We start from the raw sequence: 22,082 nt of genomic DNA, 5'->3' as shown, positions 1-22,082 counted from the left end.
TGACAGTCAGATTTTCTGAATGGCAGGATAAAATAAATCCACTGGGGGATTTACGACCCAAATGAGGATAAAATAATGTTCTATAAAGGACTTATGGAAAGAGCAATGGACTTTTCTTAGTTCTTTGAGATGGAGGTTAAATGAGCAAGCCTGTATTTCAATAACTTTCTTGTTAACTGTAGTCCATTCTCACCATTATCTGGAAAGGAAGTCCACCTTGCAACATTTTATGTTCCACCTTCAGTTTCCAGAATGCATGGAAACCATCTACCAATGTTAAACATGCAAGACCTTGTAAAGAAAATTCCTATATTTTTGCCCAGGCTTGGAGGAGGAGAGGCTTTATGAGCCTCTCTGTTTCTTTGGCTCACAGTTTCAGCTGATTCTTATCATTTGTGAATGTGCCAAAATCGCTAATAATTTTCTGGATTATGATAGCTATCTCAAGAGCTTTGCAACATGTCTGTGCAAAGACATCCTAATGATACAGAAAGCATCGTTGTTATTAAATAATTTAATTTATAAGATCTAAATCTATAGAGGAAAGATGTTTTGTGCCCACCAACTTAAAAGTATATTTTCTCTCATGGAAAAAGAATTAAATTTTTATATTTCTGTCCTCCCTTACCCTCAGCCAACACTGATAGAATGATGCCCCAGAAAGGGCATCATTATTCATGACAACATCCTTTCTTTCTGTACAAAACCACATAAAGCTATAAGCATGAAATTAGTTAAGCAGGGTTAGATCTGCTCATATGGGCCGTATTGCCGTTGGGGAAAAAAAGACTTACAACTCTGATTTTTGTTAGATATTACCCATAATCTTTCTTGCCCCTTTTGTCATTGTGGGCCATGCAAGATCAAAATGGCAGATACAAGCTTCCTTAAATAGCCCAATCTCACTGCATGTTGATAGCCCCAAGGCTTTCGGTTAGAATTTTTCCATGTTTATATTCATGTTATATTCCTCATATTCTTTATCTATACTATCATGTCAAACAACTTTCTTATAATATGTACAGTTCAAGGATTCCAGAACTCTGATTGAAAAGACTGACTGGAAGAATTAGGATGAAGCCTAGAGAGTATAAAACCGAAGGCATATTTATTTTATGTTTATGGTTCATGCTCCTCGTACATAAATCTTCCTTGTTTCCAGTGCTGGCTTTCACATCCATTTCTCCTTTTCTTATTCTTCTTTTTCCATTCTCCATTCTGTTCCGTTCTCCAATTCCTGTTTACTTTTCCTTTTTCTTAAAAAAAAAAAAAGCCCTCTAGTTAAGTAATGAACAAACATTAAAATGCAAACATTCATTCACATTCATAACAGATTATGTTACCTCATTAGAATACTTTGGGATAGGGCCATGGTAGACATTTTGTCCTCAGTTAATCAGTACATAATATTCTTTGGCTCAAATCTAGTCATCCCTGGCCAGACTATTCTCATACTTGAGGTAACTTACTGGACACTTAACAGTGATTTGAAACACCATTAGAAATTACAACCAATTTTTGATCCTTCTTTCTTTAGAGATCAAAATAGATACAGTATTTATATAGTTGTCAGCCCTACAAAGCTGATTAGTTAAGAAATAGACATAATGGTTCTTTCAGGAACACTCTTTATTATAGTAAGTTAGAATAGCTGAGTCTTGAAAGCCTGTCAAAGTTCAGTCACATCTTATATTAAGCAAAATCAAATAGGGGTATTTTGAGTTCCTTTCTTGTATTTTCTTCTATTTCGGAACTCTGCAGTCTTTTATGCCAGTATTTTATTTATTTCATATGGTATACATTTGTAGGGAGATCTACACTTTACAGAGTAGTCCTGATAGACCCAGGGTGAAATGCTCCTGGTTCGGACCGGATCACCCAGTCCAGTAGCAATGATGGCGGGTGGTTCAGCGAACCGGTAGCAAAAATCTCTGCCCACCCACTATGCCCAGCTGAGCCGTGCAAACATCAGAGGCTTTTTTTTTTTTTAAACTTTTAAAAGCATTTTTTCTTCGGCCAAAAAAATGCTTTTAAAAGTAAAAAAAAAGCCTCTGATGATCGTGTGGCTCAGCTGGGATTGTCAGAGCCTTTTAAAAGCATTTTTTCTACAACCTCTTCAGCCGAAAATGCTTTTAAAAGAAAACAAAAGCCTGTGACGATCAGGCAACTCAGCTGGGATCATCAGAGCCTTTTAAAAGCATTTTTTTAACAACCTCTTTGACCAAAGAAGTTGTAGAAAAAATGTTTTTAAAAGTAAAAAAAAAAAAAAAGTTGGCCATGCCCACCCAGTCACATTACCCTCCACCAAGCAATGCTACCAAGAAACGGTAGTAGCAAATTTTACATTTCACCACTGTGATAGCCCAATTATTACTTCCTTCGGTTTTGCGCCTGCATACTTATCCATGATGCATCACAGAGGGTGAACCAGCTTTCATCATCTGGTTAGTGGCAGTCAGATTGATGAAATTTTCCAAGGCCTCTTCTGTTGATTTCACCTCTGGACAGGTCTAGCACTGGCTCCCATTCTCCTTGTGCAGCTAGCCTTTCCCATTGCAATGCTATCCCATTTATCTACTGACAGTAATGCTTTCAGCCTACTGAATGAGCAGGGCAGGAGCTAGAGGTGGGTGATGGGAGCTCACCTCATTCTTCAGTGCTACCAGGACTCGAACTGCCAGAGTGTCGACCATTTTTGGTGGCAGATCCAGCATCCTTAAGCAGCTGCACCAGTGGTGGGTTGCTCTCGGTTCAGCCCAGTTCTGCCGAGCTGGTAGCGGTGACGATGTGACGTCACTGAACCGGTTCTCTTTGACTGGGAAATGGGCCCTCCCGCCCATCCCCGCTTTATTCCTACCTTTATTTCTCAGTTTTTAGCCCAGCTGATAGGCACAGCAGAGTGGATTGCTGCACCTCAGCTGGGCAAATACCTAATGTGCTTGCGCAAAGTGTAAGTTTGGCGGTGATCGCACGCAAAGCGTGTGTGCGAAGAGAACCGGTGGTAACACCGGTTGAAACCTACCACTGAGCTGCACCACCTCACTTCTCTTTTATGCCAGTCATCAGATACCTTCCCCAAGATTATTCTAAATTCCTTTGCAAAATAGATGCCAACAGGAATGATATTGTTGTCCAGGGATTGTATAAAATTTAAAGTTCATCAACAGACCAAGGAACCATCTCAAGAAAAGGTAGTTTTCAACTTATGATCACAATTGAGCAAAAACTTCTGTTGCAAAGCAAGACAGATGTTAAGTGACTTCTGCCCCATTTTATGACCTTTCTTACCACAGTTGTTAAGTGAATCACTTCAGTTATTAAGTTAGCAACACAGTTGTTAATTGAATCTGGCTTCCCCATTGACTTTGCTTGTAAGAAGGTCGCAAAAGGTGATCACATGACCTTTGGACTCTGCAACTGTCATAAGTACATGCCAGTTGCCAAGTGTCTGAATTTTGATCATGTGACCACAGGAATGCTGCAAGTGTGAAAAATGGTCATAAGTCACTTTTTGCAGAGCTCTGGTAATTTCAAACGATCACTAAATGAATGATCGTAAGTCAAACATTACTTGTAAATGAAGTCCCCACTGAAATACCACATACTTTGGATGCAGAATGTCAGAAATTCAATTTCCAGGTAGGCCTGGAGGGATTTCTCTATGACTCCATGGGGACTTGTATAATCTGATTCAGTTTAGGACAACTTCCAATAGTTCTCATGTTTGGATTATTAAATTTACCTATTTATGTTTATAAAATCATGTTATACAACAACTACAGCAACAGGAATGCTTCATCGCAAGGAAAATTTTCAAGCAGTTCTATAAAAAGTAGCAATAAATGCAGTGGGCAGCAGATGGGGTTAAGCATAACTAAGCCTGTATTAGATATTGACCGAAGTGGAAATCTGATTGAGCTCCTTCTGTATTTTAAGCTTATTTTCTGGAATGTTGGCTACTCAACTCCTATTTCAACTCCTACCCTCAAAACAACGCTATAGAGCACTGCACATCAGAACAACTAGACACAAATACAGTTTTTTACCGAATGCCATCACTCTGCTAAACAAATAATTCCCTCAACACTGTCAAACTATTTACAAAGTCTGCACTACTATTAATCTTCTCATTGTTCCCACCACCCATCTCCTTCCACTTATGACTGTATGACTGTAACTTTGTTGCTTATATCCGTACGATTTATATTGATATTGTTTCCTGATTGCTTATTTGTATCCTATGTCTATCATTAATTGTTGTACCTTATTATTCTTGATGAACGTATCTTTTCTTTTATATACACTGAGAGCATATGCACCAAGACAAATTCCTTGTGTGTCCAATCAAACTTGGCCAATAAAAAATTCTATTCTATTCTATTCTATTCTATTCTATTCTATTCTATTCTATTCTATCCCTGCCAGTTTGTCGTCTGCAAATTTGGTGAGTTCCTGTTTTATCCTCTCATCTAAATCATTTATGAAGACATTGGTGCGTACTTGGCCTAAGACAGAACCTTGAGGTACCCCCTGCATACTTCACTCTATGTAGATGCAGTTCCATTGAAGACTATATGCTGAGTGCAGCTGATCAGCCTGTTACTAATCCATCTGGGAGTGATGCTGTCTAATCCACATTTTTTCTATTTTATCAAGTAGTAGGTTGTAGACTACTTTATCAGGTGCCTTACTGAAGTCCAAGTAAATTATATCCATAGCATTTAGTTGATCCACTAATTTAGTCACATTATCAAAGAATGCAATAAGATTTGTCTGGTATGATCTGTTTTTTAACAAAGCCACGTTGGCTTCTGGTTATAACATTGTTTGCCTCTAGGTGTTCACAGATTCACTGCTTGATTATCTTTTCCAGGATCTTCCCACATATTGATGTCAGGCCGATAGAGTTGTAGTTTCTTGGATCCATTTCTTTTTTCTTTTTTGAAGATGGGACTCACATCAGCTCTTTTCCAATCATCTGATAGTTCCCCAGTGCTTACATGCCAGTTGCCAAACGTCCAAATTTTGATCAGGTGACCATGGGAAGGCTGCAATGGACATAAATGTGAAAAACAGCCATAAGTTACTTTTTTCAGAGCTGTTGCAACTTTGAACAATCACTAAGTGAATGATTGTAAGTTGAGGACTACCTGTAAAATAAGAAATAACTCTCCCTATGAGTGGGAGTTTACGTTACTTCCTACTTTCCTGGTGTTTTCTTAAGATAAAGGAGGACACTGAAGATAAAGGAGTCTGCTGAATAAATCAACAAAGTCAGAGAAGTTCTTTTTTTCAGAAAAATGCCTCAACTGACAAATCTTGTAATTTGCTGATCCTTTGTGCTTTATTGCCATATTTTGTAGATTTGACTTGCAACAGGAACAGTCACAGTCTTAGAATTTACATTTTAAAAATAAAAGGCCTTATGGGTCTCATGGTAAAACATAAAAAGAGTTATTGTTTTGGCTATTCATATCAGATGCTAATAAAGATTACAGTGCAAGGTAAAATCCTTGAGCAAAAAAGTGGGGTAAAGGGTGAAAAGATAAATTGTGATGTTGCAATGTAAGCTACATCTCTTACACAGCTGGCCAGAACATTGCAACATAAGCATGAAAGGGCAGAGTCTGCCTCAGGAGAGCTCATGTTTTGTCTTTTTGGCATTAATCCGGTTACTGTGTTTTCCCAAAAATAAGACCTAGCCTGATTTTTGAATGTGCACCCAATATAAGCCCTACCCCCAAAATAAGCCCTAACAAAGAGGGTGGGTGTGGCCATCACACAGGAAGCCGTTAGTGCACACAGGCTGATGGTGTCCGGCAGCAACCACAGCTGTGCAGCACTGGTGAATTGATTACCTATCCAAGCAGCAGGTAGAGGCAGAGGCAGGAGGGAGGCATGTGGGAGGCTCATCTTCGTGCAGTGGCACTGGCAGCAGATGGAGGCAGAGGCATGGGGGGGGAGGCAAGTGACCTGGATGCACTGCGCAACAACCCTCCTGCGGCTACCCGCCCGCCCCAGCCCACCGACTCTTGGCTTTCATGTAACCCGCGTGGTATGTTCGGATTGCCTGACTCCCCCACTGACTCCCCCCCTGCACCTCTATCTCCATCTGCTGTTTAGAAAGGGAATCAAGTCACCTACGCTGCATGGGCTGTGCAACCCCAGAGTGTGCAACCCAAGGAACCGGCAGGTTTTAGCTGCTGCCAGATACCACCAGTCCCTGTGCACTTGCTGCCTCTTGTGCGCGTGCCGGGAGGGCAAGGTGCCCAGCCAGGCTGATCACCCAGAAATCATATTTCCCAAAAAATAAACCCTAGTGCTTATTTTGTAGGCCCAAAAAATATAAGACCAGGTCTTATTTTTAGGGAAACATGGTAGATATAGATGTCTTAGAGTGGAAACTGAATAGTAAGACAGTGTATAAGAATCTGTAATGTTTTGGGTTTGCAAGAATGAGGTGTGTGTTTATTCTTGGTAGTCAGTGAATATGCAGGGTGATAATGCTATATGGGGATTATGGGAGTTGTAATCCAAAGCATCAGGAAGGCTGCCTCAGAGCCTTGTTAACTCTGAACTTCACCCATACAACAATAAAATAAAATGTCCACCAGATCCTGTGCAGCATATTATTTTCTTATTTGTTTCTTTGAGCAGATCCTTCCAATGAAATAATAAGATCCAGGGTTTTTAATGGATGGATGTATTATTTTGTTTTACTATTGATGTTGTTGTAATTATTGGCTGGGAGCTCCCTAAAGCTTGATGTAAAAGATGGGTGGCTATATAAATGTTTTAAATAAAACAACCATTTTAAAAAATAAAATAAAACTAGCAGAAATATTTTCAAAGCTGATGAACAGAACCAGCTCTAAAAATAATGGAAATGAGCATTCTTTAGTAGAAAAGCAAAACACACAGTGCTTCAGCATGACTCTTCTCAAACTCGGTAAATCAAAATTAAAACTAAAATGTGAGGGTCAAAAAACTTTCACAATTAAAATGGAAAGAGAGGGGAGCAGGGGGAAAGGAAATAAAAAAGTGGGAAAATATGTTAGCCGGTGACGTGAAACACAAAATTAAATACAACAAGGTGAGGGGAGGGAGGGCAGGGATTTGGGATTATTTATACTTGACACACACCAGAGGTGGTTCTTCTCCAGCTTTCTGCAGGCTGCGTCTTGTTGAGAGTTAAATTGCCAGGGAAACAAGGTCTGAGATCTCTATCAAGATTGATTACTGTCTTAAGAGCTGATATACTGAAGTGCATCAGAAACATTGTCTCTTACTGCAGAGGGAAGAGTGTGGAAGAATGTAAGCCAATCCTATATATTTCAAAGAACGCAGAAATATTGAGGAGTATACAAGCAAAACTGGGTGAAAGGGAAAGAATGCAAGATGCAAGAAAATGCAAGAAAGCAAGATGAAATGATCATTTCTTTTTTAGAGCGGAGAAAAATATTTGCTCGTTTTAGTTATTCTTACTTGTTGCATCCGAACCGAATAGCATTGTATTAGAGAATGTTACAACTTGTAACTGGAACAGCTTAAACTCTCTAGCAGAATTAAGTGTTTATAGGGACGTTGTCATTAGATCTTTCATAATTTAAAACTATGTTTTTCCAAAATCATCCTAATAGAAAGCTAACTCTCTGGCAGAGAGTAGTAACCTAACTCGCCAACAGAATAAGTGTTTATAGAGACATAGTCATTAACTATGTTTTTCCAATTTCATCCTAATAGTAAGTATCCGGGATTGAAATGCCTTCAGTTGTAGAAAAATCTTTTTCCTGTTTTTGTTTGTATTTGGATAGTTTGATTTGCACTGTAAATGCAGATTTTTAATCACTGCCTTACTTTGACAGCTGAATATATATTCCACCACTCATACCAAAAAAAAAGGCAGAAATGGCACACGTGAGAAAAAAGTTTATTGAGATTCTGGAAAAAGTCATGAAAGAAGGAGAGCAGATGACACCAGAGGAGATGCTGATTACTCATGAAGGAATTGTATATCCAACTGTCTTTTGCAACCCAGAGCAGTTCAAAGCTTTGGAGGTCTTCCAAGCTAGGAGTGATGATGTAGTTCTAGCAGGATACTGCAAATCTGGTGAGTTTGTTTGTTTGTTTGTTTGTTTTCTTCTACCTACACAGGTTGACTCTGGGCTTTTGATACATATTTTTAAAAGGCCCTATTAGATTTTACTTGAAATAGTGATGAATTGATGAATGTGCCCATTAGTCTTTTGTGTTTTAACGACCTGGGTAATGGGTTGTGTGGTAGCATCCTGAGTTCTATTGTTGTGACATCCTGAGTCCTGTGGATGTTGCATTGCAGCCATCTGCTCAAGACAGTGCATCACAGGATGTTGAAGCACAAGACTCAGGACGTGTGTGTGTGTGTGTGTGTGTGTGTGTGTGTGTGTGTGTGTGCAGTAGCTATTATACCATAGAGTTGAACAATATTTAGTATAAGATTAGGAAAATATTTGGACAGCTTTAAAAGGGAATTACACCTTTGTAAAGGGTACAATATGCCTTTGAATATGCTAATAACACTATGTATGGTGCTACTAAACATAGTTCCCTGTTGTGGGCTTCCAACATAAATAGTGTATTGTAGAGGACTGGCTTTTCTTTATATCCCACAAAGTTTTTAATATATTTGTGGGATGTAGCTGGCATTCCCTATGTAAGGCAGACAGAAATTATGATCTATCTTCTGCTTTACTTTCCATGTGTTATCTTAATGGCATCACTGATGTATCCAGGCCTTCTCATTGAACTTCAGCCTAAAGCAGGGAGGAGCAAACTAAAGCCCAAAGCATCCTACAGTTACTGAATGCCCTTTTAGTCATCTTCAGAACCCCTTTTAAGAGTACTGTTTCCTGCCATTTTGAGCTGTGGAATAGATTAAAAGTATGATGTAACCATTGAAGTAGGCATACAGAATATCAGTTTAAAGCAAAGATGTTCCTACAAATTCCATGATGAATCTGACTTTGGTGTTCCTCTGCCCTTTAGAAATGTTAAACGGGATTCGTGATCACCAAAACACTCATCCCCCCCTTAAGGAATATCATCCTCCTTTACAGGCGTTGAACACCCAGATTAACTTGAGAAATTACTTTCCACGATTAATGTCCAGGGCCCTGTTATGTAACTAGTCATCCCAAGAGATTGCTTCCATTTTAGAACAGGAACATGTTGCAACCAGCCAACATTCCATCAGCCTTACTCAGTTTTTTCAGCTGTGTTTGCCTTGTATTGTTGTCCAACAGAAACTAAAATCTCTGCTGCATTATTCTGTCATTTGAGGATTTGTGATCAAAATGTGCCACAATAGTTAGAAAATTAGGACATAATATTCTAACATCAGAAAGTCTGCTGTTACAAAATATTCTTTAAAATCATGGGATGTGTGTGTGTATGTGTCCAGGTGAGTGGGTGTATGTATGTATGTATGTATGGATGGATGGATGCAGGGGTGGGTTCTAAATTTTTTACTACTGGTTCTGTGGGTGTGGCTTATTTTGTGGGTGTGGCTTGATGGTCATGTGACAATTCTTTAGGATTTAGCAGAGGTACTGGTCTACCAGGCTTTTAACTGTTTGCAGAGCTGTACCAGTCTACTCATTTGTTTTTGGAGGCACTGGTCTACCCATTTATTTTTGTAGGCACTGGTCTACGCATTTATTTTTGTAGGCACTGGTCTACGCATTTATTTTTGCAGGCACCGGTCTACTCATTTGTTTTCTTTTAACACTGATCAGCTGTAGGGTGGCCCTTTGAAGCCTTGCGGCAAGAGTTTAAACAGTTTTTTTTTCCCTCTAGCCGATCAGCTGGGACTCAGGAGGCAGAAATAGATTGGGGGTGGGGTCAAATAAAAGTAAGAATAATGCGGGGGGGCAGAACTGGTTTGGTGACATCATATCGTCACCGCTACTGGCTCGGTGGAACTGGGCCGAACCGGGAGGAACCCACCACTGGATGAATGGATGGATAAATGTGGTGGGTAGGCAAAATTTTATTCATAGCTTATTTTTATATAGAGGCTTATATATTTTTAGTAAGGAGTATTGTGTAAAAGCGCTACTTTATTATTATTATTTTTGCCAAACTCTTAATCTTTTAGCCCCTCAAGTATCAGTATCTCTAATGAAATATATTTTCATGTAAATGAGGACAATGTGTTGAAAACTTACCTTGGCCATGGACTATAATAATCAAATAATCGATAATCATATAATAATCAAAGGCAAGTTTTTCCATATTACAATAAGGAAATAGGCTCAAATAAATTCTGAGTTCAAAGAGGCCTTGCCATGCTGATGAGAAAAAAGTAGTCAAAGGATCCAAGATTCACTGTTAAGGTGAATTTAACTGCTTTTACTTTGTCTATCTTTTCCCCAAGGGATTATATGTACAAATGGGGTTACTACTATTGCACTGAAAGTTAAAACTATTAATCCAGATCTAGTTATCAAAATTTGAAAATGTCTTAATGTGGGTTACCTATATTACTTGAAATTGTTCACAAGCATGCAAGGACTTGTGGTCAACATGTATTTTGGAAAATGAGAATGTAGTACTCTAACATCAGAAAGTCTATTGTTACAAAACACTCCTAGAAATCGTGGGATATGTGCATTTCATCAAAGTATTCCTGAAATTAAATTTGGCAAGTCGTAATGCAAACTTTTTCTAAAAGGCATACTTTGACTGAGAGTGTTGCAAGTCCAAAGGTTGTAAGGAAAACCTGGAAACCTGGAAAAACTTTTGAACAGATATGGACTTTGCACTTTGTTTCATCAGAATTTTAGTTCTGTCAGCAGCAAAGACAGACTTTGAAGGCTCCATTACGTCCAAATGTTTTCTATCCTGACTAAGAGCTCCATTTAGAAATAGATTCCTGCCAATGTTAGAGGTTAAAATTGAACTTTACCTGTTGAATATATAATGTCACTTTCATTCTACAGAAGCAGGAAAGACAACCTATAGTAGGTGTTTAATACTGAAAAAAAAACCCTATAGTGGGTGTTTAATACTATTATATTTTTAAAAGTTTATTTTAAAAAGATATTTTGGCAGGATTTTTGTTAGATCCTAGCAGTTTTCAAAGTAACCTTGAGAAGCGACTGCCTTGAAAGCGGCGTGTGCACTTTGTCAAAGCAGAAGTATTTTATTTCAATGCTTCTCGTATCCCTAATGCTTGGTCTGCAAAATTGGGTTTTCTGAGAGTTCTAGGTTCTAAACTTCTTCTAGCAGAACTTCCATATCTTGAAATAGGAGATAATGAAACGTGTAAGGTTAGCCTTATCTACGCAGACTTGATAATTTCATTTAATAAGCAGTATGAACACAAAAGCCCAATTGCTTGTAATTCTATGACAGTTGGCATTATGTGGACAAATACCTTTTTACGAGCCAGTGGAATTTGGCTACAATTATTCTGCCTTGGTTATTTCCTGTCTTGATTACTCCAATGCATTTTAGAGAGGTTATACTTTATAAAAGCATTTGGAAAGAGCAATTGGTGAAAAGTGCAGTGGTTAAGTAAGCTTAATACAGCTTCTCCTTTCTTTTCTTTCTTTCTTTCTTTTTTTTTTTTGAACTACTAGTTAGTGACTATTTGTAAACATTTTGGTAATAAACGGTAAACACTAAATACTGCCATATGTTCACTGGAATGTGTCCAGTTCCTACACTTTTTTCACAAGATTTCAATTGTAAATTGATTGGTATTACTTTTATGTTTTTACCCTACAATTATATACTATAATTGTGTTTAATTTTGTACCCTTCCCCTCCAGGTACCAACTGGGTTGGCCAGATTGTTACTGACTTAGTAATAACATCCGCAAAGAAATATGAACCAGAGAAGTTGAATGAAAAACTGCTCCTAGCAGAATTTCCCTATCTCGAAATAGGAGATACTGAAAAGTATAAGGTTAGTATTATTTATGCAGACTGACAAACATCGCCTACTCAATCGTGGTAAATTTTCATCAGACCGTATATTAAAACAGCAATAGAGGTAAAATATTGAGTATTTTTGCAGGGTGTCCCCAGAATAAAATTAGTCAGTCAGACTATGTTTGATCTAGCACAGCTGGGTTGATTCTGCATGACTCCGTCTTTGAAGAGGTAAAATTGATCTTGGTTGATATATTAACCAATCCACTGACCAGTAAGTGTGTTACTTTTGGTGCTAAAATTGAGTGGGAAAACTGGAGATTTGCATATTTGAAATGTGTGATTATTAGTCTAGTCTAGTCTAGTTTAGTTTGCCTAGTTTAGTCTAATCCATGCTTTGGATCATATTTACTTAGATTTTTTCCCCCTGCAAAACCAGGCATGATTTTTGAGTTCAATAAACTTATTTCCAAGCAATTTCTGATTTTATGATTGTGGGATGGCAGAGAAGGGAAATTCTAACATAATTTTTGTGACTTTGAAATTTAATTTAAAGAGTGTCCAAGAGTTATTCAAACCTGAATTGTCCAATCTTGTGTTTCTCATGTTGGCTGGGGAATTCTGGCAGTTGATTATTTATTTATTTATTTATTATTTATTTATTGAAGAGGATGGATACTTATCCTTCCAGGAGAGTGATGTTTACTCATCTCCGTCCTGATAGATTCCCACCATCTATTTTCAAGAACAAAGCCAAAGTAAGTAGCCGATTTAATGCCCTAAAATTGTAACAATCTTGATAAAATTGAACAAGCACTTCTACCAGTAGATTGATAAAGTCAGCCTTGAACAATGAAAAAAAATAAGAAAAGATAAGCAAGAGCATGCTTAATATAATAATCATTATGTACCATACAAATGGATGACTGGGTAGTAAATAGTTGTGTTTACTATAGTTATTTGTTGATAAGTCCTTTAAATTTGGATAATTATAATTACTGCAGTGCAACTTAATTGCATTTTAGGATATGACTGTTTCCAAATTAAAGCTATGCCCTTTAGTAGTTCAGAGGCATCATTTGGGGAAGTAATTGTAACTAGATTTGAAATGGAGGTTCCATACTAATCTAGAGAGCCAGTTTGGTGTAGTAGCTAAGGCATCGGGCTAAATGAGATATAAAGCCAGTTGGGTGACTTTGGACCAGTCACTCCCTCTCAGCCTAAGAAGAAGGCAAGGGCAAGCTACTTTCAAAAACTTCCAATCTTGCCGTCCACCCACCTAATCTGGCAATATAATGTCTCACTAGGCCATTCTGTTCCCTAACATCTTTGTATTAATATACCAAGTAAGATACCAGGAACTGAATGTGATTTGGGTATTCACCCAGGCAAGTGTATATAAGATTTCAGTGATTAAAAGGTAGTTTGAGAATCTGGTGCATTTTGGAGATATAATCTATGCTTTCTCATTTGATATTCTAATGTTTTTTGGTTTTTAGGTGCTGCTGCTGATTCGAAATCCAAAAGATGTTGCTGCATCTTTTTTCCATTTTTCAAACAACTTCAGTCCTTATCCTCCCTATGATACATTTGAAGAGTTCTTCCGAGCTTTAATGATAGGAAAAAGTAGAATTTTTATTCATTCCAATTGTTTAATGTCTGTAGATATGAACAACACAGTACCGTATTTTTCGGAGTATAAGACACACTTTTTCCTTTCTAAAAGAGGCTGAAAATTTGGGTGCTTCTTATACTCTGAATGTAGCTTTCTAAGCCCTAATGAGGTGCCAGCAAGTGAAGCGATCTTCCAAGCCTTGCCTGGTTTTCTCATTGCTACTCCCTCTCAGCTGTGCTTTAGAAGCTGTTTTATATCCCCAAGCACGGGATAAGAAGCACACAGGCGTGCTCAAAGCCAGAAAACTAATGTGCTGAAGCTGACCAGACTAAGGTCGATGAATACCGGGTAGGCAGATTCACCACCCCCCCATTTTCCTCCCCAAAAACTAAGCTGCGTCTTATACTTTGGTGCATCATATACTCCAAAAAATATGGTACCTGTCTATCTTGATCATTATTTTTTATTCATTACTGTTCAAGCAGACACACTTCAAATTTGAGTTCAGGTTCTCAGCTTATTTCAATAAATCATAGTTAATCCTATGAACAGATTCCTTTTCTGATATAGGAACAAATAATATTATTTGGAAAGAGTAACAAATATTTCTCATTGCCTCAGTCCAGTCTCCTTACCAGGATTGTTATTGTAGGAAAAAATAAGAAGATGTGCTATGTATGCGGCCTTGAACTTCTGCACAAAAGGCAGAATATAAATCCAACTAATAAATCAATAGAATAGCAGAAAAATATGTTCACTCATTCATTAACTCACTCATTCATTCTGTATGCTGGCCTTTTTCCATTTGAGAGGTCCAGAGAAGTAGATGAGCCATGGTAATGCAGTGGTTAGAATGCAGTATTGCAGGCTAACTCATTGCTCACTGCCAGCAGTTCGATCCTGACCATCTCAAGGTTGACTCAGCCCTTCCATCCTTCTGAGGTCGGTAAAATGAGGACCCAGATTGTTGGGGGACATATGCTGACTCTGTAAACTGCTTAGAGAGTGTTGTAAAGCACTGTGAAGTGGTATATAAGTCTAAGTGCTATTGCAGTATTTCCAAAACTGTAATTCAGTTTTTCAAGGTATTTCATTCTAACCTCTGGCAGCTAATGTAATTTCATGTTAAGTCATTGTTACATATAGGCCAAATGAAAAAAGAAAGATACATATTATTTTGGCTTAAATCCAGTTACCAATATTTAGCAAAAAGAAATCTATTATATCTCGAGAGTGTTATTTAGATGGAAGGTTTGGAATAATAATGACCATATCAATTTTCCAATTAACTTGTATTGCTTGTATATGCTTGTTTATGCTCAGATTATAAACCATGTCAGAACTGAGTAAGTACTACAATACATTGGCATCTATGCAAAACTATAATTTCTGAGTTTCCTAAATCTGGTATCATCACAAAATTAAACACTACCGATGATGTTAATTTTTATGTGATTTTCATATATAAATTGATTACTAACTAACACACAACATACCAGACATAATTTAAAAGAATAGAGTATTTTTTCTAGATAATTGCAATATTCAGGGACATTAGAATTGAGGATAAAGGATTGGAAAAAAAACTAGACTCTATAGAAATGATATTCAGAGACCAGCTTAAATTTTCAATGAGTCATATACATATTATGTCTGTTATCAATCTTGTTCAGATGTGATCTTAATTATTTTTTTAAATTTCAATAGTGCCCTGGGGATCCTATATAGAATATCTTTGTACATGGAACAAGTATATTGATAAAGAAAATGTCTTGCCAATAACATATGAAGAGATAAAAGAGGTAAAGTTAATACTGTTCAGATATATGGATTCTTATATTCACAAACAGCAATGAATGGAAAGACTTAGAGAAAGAACAATGCGAATTTCAGGGTGTAGTAGGAATTTAACACCATATCTTTCTGGAACAAATCAGATCAGAATTCTAATCACTGCTAGATGTTCAGAATCCATTCTAAATATCAATTAAGCTTCTTTAACATTTCTGCCAGAGTATACGTCTCATGCGAAAATATTCTAGAGTTTCCTTAAATGCATTCTATAGAAACAGTTAAAAAGTCCAACTAACTGAATCTCTTTTACTGGCCTTCTATTCTTATTACCAAAATGATCAAGAAAAAAAAAATAGATGATCAATGACCTCCAGGTTTCCTGTAAGAACTTCATAATCAAGAAAGACCCATGATCCTCCAGCAGTTAGCACATATGATTTTCAGTTAAGGAAACTCTGTGTTGTTTATTGATTCTTTTTCCCCAAATAATTATTTCACCCCTTTTTGCTCTAGGAAAGAAGTAAAAATAACAGTGTCAACCAGCCAACCACAGCATAAACCAACATCCACGAACATGAAATGAGATCAAACTGAGCATGGGGAAATTGTATTTGCTCCCTATAATAATGTGTGTGTGTGTGTGTATATATATATTTATACATATATTTATATATTCATGTAGAACTTTCTGATTGTAACTGAAACCATGCAGGCATGGTACAGAATGTAGCCATAGCATTTAGAATGAGCATAGCATCTCATTTAGAATGAGAAAACCAGAGGGAACCTTAGACATGAAGATATATTGCATCATTCCCTTCCCAAAGTTGGTCAGATATCTTTCTTAGAAATGGGACATTAAATAAATGAGGGTTTTTTTTTCACCAGCAGTACAAATTGATCACTTTTTCAGAACCCAGCGTTAGGAGCCAAAAAGATTTCCACGTTTCTTGAATTGAACTTAAATGAGGAAGACTTTCAAGGTGTTGCAGAAAGGAGCACATTCAAGGCGATGAAAGAAAAATCTAAAACAACCCATGGAGAATTTGGTGAAGTTCTTTTCCGGAAAGGTAACTTTTGAGAATTAATTATTTATCCCTATTCCTTAGATTGGGAAAATCATATCTAATTTTAACTAATTTGCTTTTGAGCATTTGCATTTTTTTTAAAAAATCAAGAATTCAGCAGCCATAACAGAATACATTGATCAAATCTATTAACTTAAAGGAGAACTATGCTTTGTTTAGAATATAGAGAAAAGGAATAAACTTTTTTTCTTATTATTATTTTATTTTTTATTTATAAAGTTTATTTCCATTTTTAAAAACAATGCTTTACATATATACTTATAAAATTATTGCAACTAACATAGACAAATATGCACCTATACCACTAATACAGTCCATTTCATTTCCCTCTCTTTTTTTTTCACCCAAATATACCATAAATTCCAACATTCGTAATAATCAGAATATTTTTGATTCCTAAATAATTTCGTTAACCGGCCTGCTTCTGCGAATTCTGTAATTTTCCAAATCAATTTATTCTCTGTGGGTATTAATTCGTTTTTCCATTCTTGCGCGTATAATATCCTAGCTGCAGTAGTGATGTGGAGGATCAAGTACCATTTTTCCTTCGTTATTTTGTCTGGTTTCATTCCCAATAAAAAGATCTTTGATTTCAGCTCTATATTATATCCTGTAATTTCCACTATCCAGTTCCGAACCTTGGACCAATATTTGCCTGCTTTGGGGCATGTCCACCATTTGTAATAGTATGTCCCGCTACCATTCCCACACTTCCAACATGCCGGGGGAACTCCCGGGAACATTCTTGCAATTCTTGCCGGGGGGATATGCCAATGGTAAACCATTTTATAAATATTTTCCTTGTAGGGGGTTGACAAAGTAAGTTTCATATTCCTATTCCATATCGCATCCCGTTTATCTAAATTCGGGGAAAATCTGAGATTCCTCCCCCAAACGATCATGGTATCCTTAATCACTTCCTCACTAATCCATCGTGATACCAAAAACTGATAGCACCTTGAAAGTAATTTTTTTTCGGTTCCCAGTAAGATTTTATCTAGCTCCTGTAGTGACCTATCAATTCCCTCCTTTCCCTTGTCCCTTCTGACTTTCGATTGTATTGGGGCATACGCCCACCAGTCTACCATCTTGCCCTGATTCATAAACTCCTCACGAGTCTTCAACTCCCCTTGAGGATCAAGCAAGTCCTGATAAGTCAGTAGTATTCCTTATTATATAGTGTCGAATGTGTCACCGCCTCTAGTGGGGCAAACCAAATCGGGATCATTGAATAATACCTATTCCTAACCCCCTCCCAAGATTCTAATAATATTCTCCGAAGGTAATGTCTCTTAAAGTGTCCACATTTCTTGCCTTTTTCTCTCCATAGAAAGTGGTGCCAACCTTGACACAAATCATAACCTTCCAATGTAAGAGTCCTCTTCCTACTTAAAAGCATCCAATCTCTAATCCAAGTTAGATTAGCCACTTGGTAATAAAACTCCCATTTTGGTAGACCAAATCCCCCTCTACATGGAGCCTCTTGGAGCATTTTAAGTTTTATCTGGGGCTTCTTCTTCTGCTAAACAAATTTCCTCATGTAACTATCTAGCAGTTTAAAGAAACCACTATCCAGTCTCACGGGGGCAGTCTGAAATAAATAATTCCATTTCGGAAGCACGTGGGTTTTAATCGTAGCTATCCTGGCAAGTAGGGAGAGTTGCAGGTGCTCCCACTTCTCTAGGTCTGTCTTTGTTTGGGTTAACAACTTTGTATAATTATCTGCCATAATAGACGTATTTTTGGAAGACATCCAAACACCCAGATATTTTATTTTTTTCGTCACTTGAAGGCCTAATTCTCTCTCCAATTCTCTCCAACGGTTCCGTGTCATATTTTTTACTATAATCTTTGTTTTATCTTTGTTGATTCAGAGACCTGCAACTCTACCATACTTCTCTATCTCCTGAAGCAAATTTTTACCTGGTTCTAGTGGATCTTCTACGATAAAAACCAAATCATCCGCGAATGTCTGAGTTTTATATTCCTCAGATCTCACCTTCAGTCCCTTTATTCTCTGATTCTTCCTAATTTCCCGTAGAAGAGGTTCTAGTGTAAATATGAATAGAAGTGGGGACAGTGCCTTTTCCTATTTCAATCCTACCCGTTTCTTCCCCATTAATTAAAGCTCTAGCTATTTGGGTTGAATAAATCGAACTTATCGCCTGTATATAATTGTCTCCAAATTCCATCTTATCTAACAAGGCAAAAATAAATTTCCAGTTAACCCTATCGAGGGCCTTATGAGCATCTATAAAAATAAATGCTACTTCCTTATCTGAAAACGTCTCATAATATTCCATTGCATCTATTATCGTTCTCACATTGTCTTTTATTTGCCTATACAACAAGAACCCATTCTGATCTCTATGTATATAGTGGTTTAAGAAATTTTTCATTCTCCCTGCTAAAATTGAGGTGAAAATCTTATAATTGGTATTCAAAAGAGATATAGGCCTATAATTGTGGATCAATGATAAATCTGTTTCTGCCTTGGGAATTAGGGAGATATAAGCCTCAGCCCATGAATTTGGGATCCGACCCTCCTTGATTATTTCATTAAAGACTTCAGTCATATATTGTCCCACTGCATCAGAAATTTCCTTATAGAATTCCATAGGTATCCCATCTGTCCCTGGGGTTTTCCCTAATTTCTGCCTCCCAATTGCCTCTTCCCACCTCCTTCTCTAAAATTTCCCTATTAAATATTTGTCTTACCTCTTCCGGCACTTTTGGAAGATCCAGCCCCTTTATATATTTATCCATCTCCTGGTCTGACCCTTCCTTCCTCTTGTATAAATGCGTGAAGAACTTCTGTACAATTCCCTTCATACCTTCCCCGTCTGTTACCCATCTTCCATTCGCATCCTTCAAACCACCTACTTTATTTCTTTCCCTTAACTTTTTAATTCTATAGGTTAGCCATCTTCCCGGTTTGTTGGCATTTTCAAAATAACCTTGTTTAACCCACCTAATTTTCTCAGCTACTTCTTCTTGGTCCATTAAATTTATTTTATAGCGAATTGAATTTTTTTCCCTCTAATAATGCCTGATCCATCGGTTTGTTTCATAATCCCTTTTCCACCTGTCCTAAACCATCCATTAGATTTGATCATTCCTTTCTTTCCAGTCTCCGCTTCCTTATTGTATATTTTATTACCAATCCTCTAATTAACGCCTTATAAGTATCCCAGTTGTTTTGCAGGCTCGTATCCTCTTTCTTATTTTCTTTAAAAAACTATTCTGTTTCTCTCTTAATCCAGGTCACAGCTTCTTCATCTTTCAGCACCCTCACATCCATCTTCCATCTTTTTCTTTTCTGTTGGCCCCTCCATGTTACAAGCAAAGGGCTGTGATCAGCCCAGTCATTAACCCCAATCTCTATCTCAGAAACGCACTCTGAGCTGTTCAGCTATATATAAAATGCATGGATGGATGGATGGATGGATGGAAATATACTCAGAAAGGCATGTATGGAGCATTTGAAAAAAGCATTTGTAAAACAGCTAATTATTATTTATCTCTCTGAGTATTCAATAGTATTGTAGACTTTAGGCAAATACTTATTGACAAGATGTGTGGTTTTCAAATAAGAAAAGGAAAATAATTGTTTGTTTACAGGTGGAGTAAGTGACTGGAAAACACTTTTTAGTGAAGCAAACAACAAGGAGATGGACACCATATTTAAAGAGCGCTTAGAAGGAACCAAAGTGGGAAAATTGATAAACTATGATCGTTACTGCAAGACATGAAGATCAAGGAAAAAAGCTATCAGCTCCATTCTAAAGCAATTCCATTCTTAGAAACAAGGCATTCTATTTACTTGTAATAAAAGTATGAGTGTTATGTAATCTCTGATCAGATCTCTATAATCCCTAATCTGAAAGGGGAATAGAAATTATTTCAAGAAGTTTCTGACAAAATTTCTATAAATTTCTAAGCTTAATTGCATTACTTAAACCTGCTGATAGCATATTCATTTCTATTCAGATTTATGACAAAATATTTTAGAACTATAAGACAACTGCATAGATGTTAGAAAGAAATCTAAAATGTGATCTTTTATTGTATAGAAATCAACAAGCTCTTAATCGCACTACTTCTTCAACCATACATATGTTTGTGTGTGTTTATTCACACACCCATATACACAGATTTTCATACATATTATTAAATACTGAAATCAATTTGAAATGTAATTATGTATTGTTCATTCAAATCTTAATCATAAATCATAACAGAAAATTAATTGATTGCCTGCTGCCAATCTGAATGATTACTAGTAACAGGAAATTCACACCTATACACCCACACAGGTAGAGAGAAAAGAAGGGAAGCCACCAGATAGTCACAAATGATGATCATGTGATGTTGCACATAACAATTATGCAGAAGTCATTTAACAGTTGCTAATCAAAATTGCCGCAACTATTATCATAAATCAGTACACCTGCATTACAACACATTTAGAACTGTGTCTAATCCAGTTGCTGATCCCAATTACTGTACTTAAGCAAGGACTATTATACAAAGGTTTGATCTAAACACATAAATAAAGTTTACTAAACCTAAATATGTCAAATGTTAGGTTTTTTTGTGGAAAGCTGTTGCAGAAGAAAAACAAATATGAATTAACAGATTAACAGAGTTGCAAGGGACTTTGTAGTCCAACCTCCCACCTAAGAAGGACACCCTACACCATTTCTGACAAATGGCAATCCAGTCTCTTCTTGAAAGCTTTCAGTGATGAAGCTGCCACAACATCTGAAGGCAATTGGTTGATTGTTCTCACTGTCAGAAAATTTCTCCTTATTTCTAGGTTGAATCTCTCAATGGAGCCCAAAATTGCTATTGCTAAGCAAGGCAGATGTTAAATGAATTTTGTGCCATTTTACAGCTACAATTCTTGCCACAATTGTTAAATGAATCTGGCTTCTCCATTGACTTCATTTGTCAGAAAGTTGTAAAAGGTAATCACATGACCCAAGACACTGCAACCATGAATATATTCCAGTAGCCAAGTATTGAAATTTTGATCACATGACCATGAGGATGTCATAATTGTCATAAGTGTGAAAAACAGCTACAATTCACTTTTTCAGTGCAAGCAGTCACTTAAGTGAATGGTTGTAAATCAAGGACTACCTATGCTTAATTTGATCTTAAATTTCTTGAAATAAAGCTTTAATTGCTTTGTTCCTTTCTACTTACAGCTGTTAATTATTAACCTATACAAAGAAGACATTTGCAGCTATAAAAAGTCAAGCATAATTGCAAGCTTGGCAACTTTCTTTGTTCTGTTCCACTCATCCCTTCTAACAATTCTTACTAATAGAAAGACAGACTGGTGCTAACATTAACCTTAAAAACAAGATGCACAAAGAATTTGTGACCAAAAGATTCTTCTATTTTGCCAATTTCAACTCCAATTGATCTAAACATCCAATGACACGATCCCATTCCCCAATCATCTGATTATTTATTATTCCTAAATGTACAAACAAAACTTTTAAAAGATATGTGGAGTATTTTGACTGACTTTGCTCTGAGTGAAGTCTTTTCTTTCTGATGCAACAGGGCCTCTTTGCTCACCCATGTGCATTACAATACTTTCAAAACTTAATCATTTTTTATTTTGTGTTTTCATGTTTCTCAAGCAGTTCTCTTTA

At 36.9% G+C, this 22,082-nt stretch overlaps 1 protein-coding gene across 1 annotated transcript; it reads left to right on the top strand.

Moving 5' to 3' along the window:
* The first annotated feature begins 7,175 nt into the window (after positions 1-7,175).
* LOC139308767 (sulfotransferase 6B1-like) lies at positions 7,176-21,539 on the top strand. Its single transcript, XM_070932585.1, has 8 exons — positions 7,176-7,314; positions 7,866-8,110; positions 11,814-11,950; positions 12,585-12,674; positions 13,416-13,542; positions 15,239-15,333; positions 16,239-16,395; positions 20,035-21,539. Exons 2-8 carry the CDS (start codon positions 7,909-7,911, stop codon positions 20,163-20,165), a joined length of 939 nt encoding a protein of 312 aa, XP_070788686.1. The 5' UTR covers positions 7,176-7,314; positions 7,866-7,908; the 3' UTR covers positions 20,166-21,539.
* Positions 21,540-22,082: the final 543 nt, after the last annotated feature.

Source organism: Pituophis catenifer, unplaced genomic scaffold (genome assembly GCF_029215685.1).
Source record: "Pituophis catenifer annectens isolate HBS135680 unplaced genomic scaffold, rPitCat1.0.hap2 SCAF_1, whole genome shotgun sequence".
NCBI classification, from domain to species: Eukaryota; Metazoa; Chordata; class Lepidosauria; order Squamata; family Colubridae; genus Pituophis; species Pituophis catenifer.
This window is presented reverse-complemented; position numbering and strand designations above follow the sequence as displayed.

Excerpts from the sequence above, each read along its gene's own strand:
- LOC139308767 (XM_070932585.1), top strand. The coding sequence starts at position 7,909 with ATGGCACACGTGAGAAAAAAGTTTATTGAGATTCTGGAAAAAGTCATG. Across the intron at positions 8,111-11,813 it reads AGCAGGATACTGCAAATCTG|GTACCAACTGGGTTGGCCAG; the intron begins GTGAGTTTGTTT and ends CTTCCCCTCCAG. Across the intron at positions 12,675-13,415 it reads TTTTCAAGAACAAAGCCAAA|GTGCTGCTGCTGATTCGAAA; the intron begins GTAAGTAGCCGA and ends TTTGGTTTTTAG.